At 43.7% G+C, this 6,000-nt stretch overlaps 1 protein-coding gene across 7 annotated transcripts in view; it reads left to right on the top strand.

The window, feature by feature from the left end:
* Nucleotides 1–926: 926 nt before the first annotated feature.
* ANK3 (ankyrin 3) overlaps nucleotides 927–6,000 on the top strand; it is a 753,651-nt gene continuing 748,577 nt past the window's right edge. For all 7 annotated transcript variants that reach the window (XM_040437301.1, XM_040437297.1, XM_040437299.1 and 4 more), the window contains exon 1: nucleotides 927–1,149. In XM_040437301.1, coding sequence (XP_040293235.1) covers nucleotides 1,108–1,149 — 42 coding nt within the window. In that variant the 5' untranslated portion in view covers nucleotides 927–1,107. The remainder of the gene's footprint in view (nucleotides 1,150–6,000) is intronic.

Below are 6,000 nucleotides of genomic sequence, written 5' to 3'. Positions count from 1 at the left end.
GGACATGTTATATATTTTTTGCGGGGCTACGGAACGGACATACTGATGCGGACAGCACACGGTGTGCTGTCCGCATTTTTTGCGGACCCATTGAAATGAATGGGTCTGCATCCTATCGGCAAAAAAGCCAGAATAGACACGGAAACAAAATACGTTTGTGTGCATGAGGCCATACTGTGCAGTCATTAACAATGTAGCCCGACTAAACAGTGCGGTGTTATTAGCTTAATTAGGGTCCACTGTGGCCCATATGGCTGCGTAGTACCCGATCACAGCAGGGCTGCTCTGAAAGCATAACACAGCCATTCCACGTGGTCAAACCCTAATTGTTTTGTCTAGACTAGCTAACCATCTAATGCAGTGCTTTCAAACACGTGGCGCTCGAGGTGTTGCAAAACTACAACTTCCATCATGCCCGTACAGCCTACAGCTATCAGGACTTACTGGAAGTTGTAGTTGTACTACTGCTACAGGGCCACGTGTTTGACATCCCTGATCTAATGTGAATGGCAGATAGGGGAAAGAAACCTGTGGATTCTTGAATTTCAACATGTCCAATCATTTGTTCTCACAGGACATAAGTTGCCATATACACGTATGGTGCTTTGCAATGAGCACCACACACACAAATATATGTATATTTGTAGAAATAGATATATAGTACATATTTCTTCTCTACAGCTCCTAGATACACACACATACATGGAATATCATTGCTGAAAGTCTGTCAGCATCTTTTGCTCATTTACTTTACTAGTGGGGATAATGCCCTTGACAAAGAGGTGTGTAAACAAGGAAAGCAGATGAAAAGTTCAGATTGGCGTTCTCCAGCCCACAAGCAGTTGAGCAGAGCAATGTGAGAGCTGCCTGTACCTGGCTGCCCAGCAGCCACTCCCTCCGCTGTGTGTAATGTAATACTAGGAACTGCAGGCTCTGCAGATGCAACAAGTATCCAGGCAGCTCTGCACTCAACACAACTCTCAGGATATCTCACTGCACTGATCACATTGGGACCCAGGACTTTCCTGCAACTGGACTTTTCTCCAGAGCTCCAATAGGGATTGTTACCACTTGGGACAAGTCAAGAAGTTGCACCTAGTGTAGGACATGGCCTCCTTTCCTTCAAGAGGTAGTATAGGAGGAAACCAGGTGAGCAATGTTCTTCAGTTACTTTATGTTTGGAAGACTTTGGGCACCGTTCAGGTTGTTGTTACTTGTCGTGTTCGAAGTTCTGAGCTTTTATGACTTTTATTAGAACAACTATAACTCCCAGCAGAAAGATGAGACTTATAGTCCTACTGAAGCACTTAAGGGCTTACTTAGTAGAGAGTTGCCGACTTAGGTTTTAAGTTTTAAAGGCTGTCTAAATGTATGGCGTTACATTTATCTGTTTGTTGATGAACCTACTTATGTTCAGCGTTTATTATAATGATACAATGTAGTAATGGTCACTTCAACCGATTCATAGCGTGTGCTCTGGTCTTTACATGGCATGTAGTATCTTCTTGACGAATATTGGGCACTGACCGTAACCGGACTTATGTTCCAGTCTGTACAAGTGACTATTGATAGATGTTTCACAATGTTTGTTACTGTAGAAAATATTCAGTATAAAAAGATTCCTGATGATGTGACAGGACCTCTACAAGGGACATGTGGACACAAGGCACAATGAGCCATGCTGGCTGCACAGAAGTGAGTTTGTTTTCTCAGAGCTGAAGACCTGTCAGTTCCATTTGCTGTGAGTTCTGGTGCCAGCTCCTCTGTGTCTCTGTCATGGTCAGATGTTCACATAAAGCCAAACACTGGCTTGCATTGAATGGAATTCCCCTTCACTGTATTCTGGGAAATGATTTGCCTGCCTCATTAAAGTATCAGAACATCTCTAGCAAGAATAGGAGAAACTTCATAAACTATACAATATTTACATCATTTTTTAATGTTCAGTTCCCCTTAAAGTCGCATTCACATCAGCATAAATGTTTTGCGAGTGGAAAACCGCAGATAATGGCCGTGTGCACGCTGCGTACCCATTGACTTCAATTGGACTGTGGTCCGCATGTTGCAGTAAAGTAATAGACAGGGCTACCGTGTGCTTCCACATCCGTGCGGCCACTCCCCAAAAGATGCCCTATAGTTAGCCACAACATGCGGACCACAGACCCATTGCACACACCTGGTATCCGTGTTTTGCGGACCGCAAAACATGTATGGTCATGTGAATGCACCCTAAAAGAAAGAGTATTGGACATTTTCAGAGTGAGCTACTTCCCAGGGCTGTAATAAAGCTTTAGGGTGCATTCATACAATTGTATGTATTTTGCAGTTCGCAAAATGCAGATCCACAAAAAATACAGATGACGTCCGTGTGATGTCCATGTTGCATCTGTTTTTTTTTTTTTTTTGCAGACCCATTGTAACGGATAAGAATAGGACATGCTCTATCTTTTTTGCCAGGCTACGGGGCAGACATACGGGTGAAAATGAATAGGTCCGCATCCAATCCGCAAAAAATGAGGATAGGAGCAAAAAGGAGCAACAGTTTATGCCATAAATGTCTGATGGTACTTCTGATGGAAGGAGGGCCTGAGGGGAGAGAGACCAGTACTCATGCATTGACACTTAGGCCTGCACTAGGCCCAACATGGTAACCAGTTAATCTGGACTGCTCCTTTAAATTACTTAAAATGAAACTGTATTTCCTACTTTCAGGACACAGCAAAATATGTTTGCACTTTGTCCCACACTAAACAGTATCACAGGCCACGGGTTGTTCAGTCTTGACCTAAAGGACACCCAGAATTCATCCGTTCTTTCTTTCAGTGCTGCAGCAACAATCGCCTCTCTGCAGTCATTCCTTCTTGGCATGATGTACACACAACTCAGTGTCCAGAAGAGCAAAGTACCAAGAGGTCTGTTGTTATAGAGGGCCCTTAAAGGTGTGTGCACTGCACACATTGCAGATTTGCGACTGGAAATACGTCTCATGCAGCTTAATGGGGTTGTTTCGGGGGCATGTGCGTGCATCCACAAGAGGTTATTTGTGTTTTTTTTATAGAACCTGGTGAGGAACACAAATTGTGATTTAGGCCTCATAAATAAGGAGGTCGACAAACTGTATAGACAAGGGATTTCAGTCATTGATAAGGTGGAGCAGAGAGGGAGGTAACACTAGGCTCATGGGTCTTGATAATGTTCTGTTATTAAAAGGGTTTTAAGCCTTGGATAGGTCATCAAAATCTGATTGTGTGGGATCCAACTACGGGCACCCCTACGATCGACTGATAGAAGGAGCCATGGTGTACCAGGAAAACACAGCTCCATACACTGTGTAATGGCCTCAAAATGTACTGCAAACTTAGTCCAATTCAAGCGAATGTGACTGAGTTTTCTATACATTTTCTGGTCACTACTTAAAGGGATTCTGTCACCACATTTTACCACCTACAGTAAAACATAGCTACTTGTAGGTCTCCCTGATCTGTATTAAATGATGCCCTTATTAACTAATAGTCTTGATTTATTTCTTTATAAAATCGATTTTAGTGATATGCTAATGACTTACATAAGGTACCCAAGGGGATGTCCTTTCCTAACTTGGTGCCCAGCCGCACCCCTCGGTCCGGTGCCCAGCGCCGCCGTCCTGAGTCCAGCGCCGCCTTCGCTCGACGATGCCATTACCTGTAGTCCGCACGGGCGCAGACGTGCAGGATTTCAAACAGGCTCAGGGATTACGTCAGCGCGCCGGCTCTTGAATATATTATATTAGAGGCGGCGCTGGACTCAGGAAGGCAGTGCTGGGCACCGGACCGAGGGGTGCGGCTGGGCACCAAGTTAGGAAAGGACATCCCCTTGGGCACCTTATGTAAGTCATTAGCATATCACTAAAATCGATTTTATAAAGAAATAAATCACTGGGGTAAAATGTGGTGACAGAATCCCTTTAAATGAGTGGAGCTGCGAGGAGTCAGACACCCACCAATCTGATATTCACCTGAATAGATATATAGGATAAGAGGTTTAAGAAATCTGCGGCGTGTGAACATCATGTGTAATACACAGACAGTAAATATAAACCTGCAACTGAGGTTTTGCTCCTTTCCCCTTACACACTTAGCAGCTGGGTGCTTGTACCTGGTACTGAATTCTAGGACCTGGATGATGTCACTTTATCTCTATATGCAGGAATTGTGTAGGACAGAGAAGGCACACAATGCCTCCCGTATAATGTAATCGCTCTACCATCACTGTGCCTTCATGTGTTGTGTTTATATCTATGAACATAGTATGCTGAGAAATGTTTTGTTAGACTCAGTACGTGGGGAACGTAAAACCTGGGTTATCCTTCGGTTGATGAACATGAACATTTTAGCGTGGTTGGACAGAGCATTCTTTCTTTATGTTTTTGACATGGTGTCCATTGTCCGGTATGGGTGGTCTATTTTGTTTTGGTATCATGTGTTTGCCATTATCTACTTTTCTTTTCAATACAGTTTTTGGGTAAAAAATACAGTTTGGTTTCCCTTATGAATGATCTATATGTCATAGATCTGTAATATAGCTACATATGTATGTATAATGCCTTTCCATCTGAAATATAAGCAAAGGATGAAGAAAAAAGATATTAAAGGGATATTCCCATCACAGACAATGGGGGCATATTGCTAGGATATGTGGACCTGCACCTACGCCGAGAACGGAGTGGGGAGAGTGGTGGCTGGAGGACCCTGGGTTTCCCGGGCTCTGGGCACCGCCAAGCACTCTTCCCATACAAGTGAACGGGAGCGCACCGCGCTTGCGTGGCCACCGATCCCATTCATTTATATGGGGCAGACGGAAATGGCCAAGCCAGCGCTCTGCTATTTTCAGCGGCCCCATAGAAATGAATGGAGGGTGGCTGCGCAGTGCACCCTCCACCACTTTCCCCACTCCGTTGTCGCTGTAGGTGCAGGTCCCACCTCTGGGATTCTAGTGATATGCCCCTATTGTATGTGATGGGAATACCCCTTTAAATAATACACGCAACTAATATATGTGACACTTAGGGTACGACCACACAGAGATTTTAAGGTAGATCTACCTGCAGGATTTTAAGCCAAAGCCAAAGTGGATCCATCAGGAAAGAAAAGTATAAGGCTACTTTCACACTAGCGTTAAAGTTTTCCGGTATTGAGTCCCGTCATAGGGGCTCAATACCGAAAAAAAACCACATCAGTTTTAGCCTAATGCATTCTGAATGGAAAGCAATCCGTTCAGTATGCATCAGGATGTCTTCAGTTCCGTCCCTTTTACGGTATTTGGCCGGAGAAAATACAGCAGCATGCTGCAGTATTTTCTCCGGCTAAAATTCCGGGACACTTGCCGGATTTCCATATCCTGCATTCATTTCCATTGAATTGTATTAATGCCAGATCCGGTACCAAGTGTTCATGAAATTGCCGCAGACCTTTAAAAATGTGAAAAAAATAAATACCGGATCCGTTTTTCCAGATGACACCGGAGAGACTGATCCGGTATTTCAATGCATTTGTCAAACGGATCCGGATCTAGAAACAAATGATATCCGTTTGCATACGGATTTCCGGATCCGGCAGGCAGTTCCGGCAACCGTACTGTCTGCCGGGTTCTTCTAACGCTAGTGTGAAAGTACCCTTAATCCTTCTTTTATATTTACGATTCCTTTTGAATCCACTTCTCACTTTGGCGAAAAATCCTGCAGTCAGATCTGCCTCAAAGCCTCATCCAAAAAACTCTGTGTGGCCGTACCCTTATTGTATAGGTGGAGGTTTATTTTTGCTTGGTACCCTTACTGTATAGGTGGAGGTTTATTTTTGCTTGGTATCTTAATGAACATTTGAGAATAAAACATGCTAATGTTTTCCCTGAAGGGTTTAATCATCAATATAGATAACATGTAATGGTATATTTCGGTGGAATGTCAATTTGAGACATTGATGTTGTTTTGTGATCTTGGCATGACAGTGAAGCAGAATTAACAAT

The sequence above is a fragment of the Bufo bufo genome, chromosome 6 (genome assembly GCF_905171765.1).
Source record: "Bufo bufo chromosome 6, aBufBuf1.1, whole genome shotgun sequence".
Taxonomy (NCBI): domain Eukaryota; kingdom Metazoa; phylum Chordata; class Amphibia; order Anura; family Bufonidae; genus Bufo; species Bufo bufo.
Note: the sequence above shows the minus strand (reverse complement) of the source record. Positions and strands in the feature narration are given on the sequence as shown.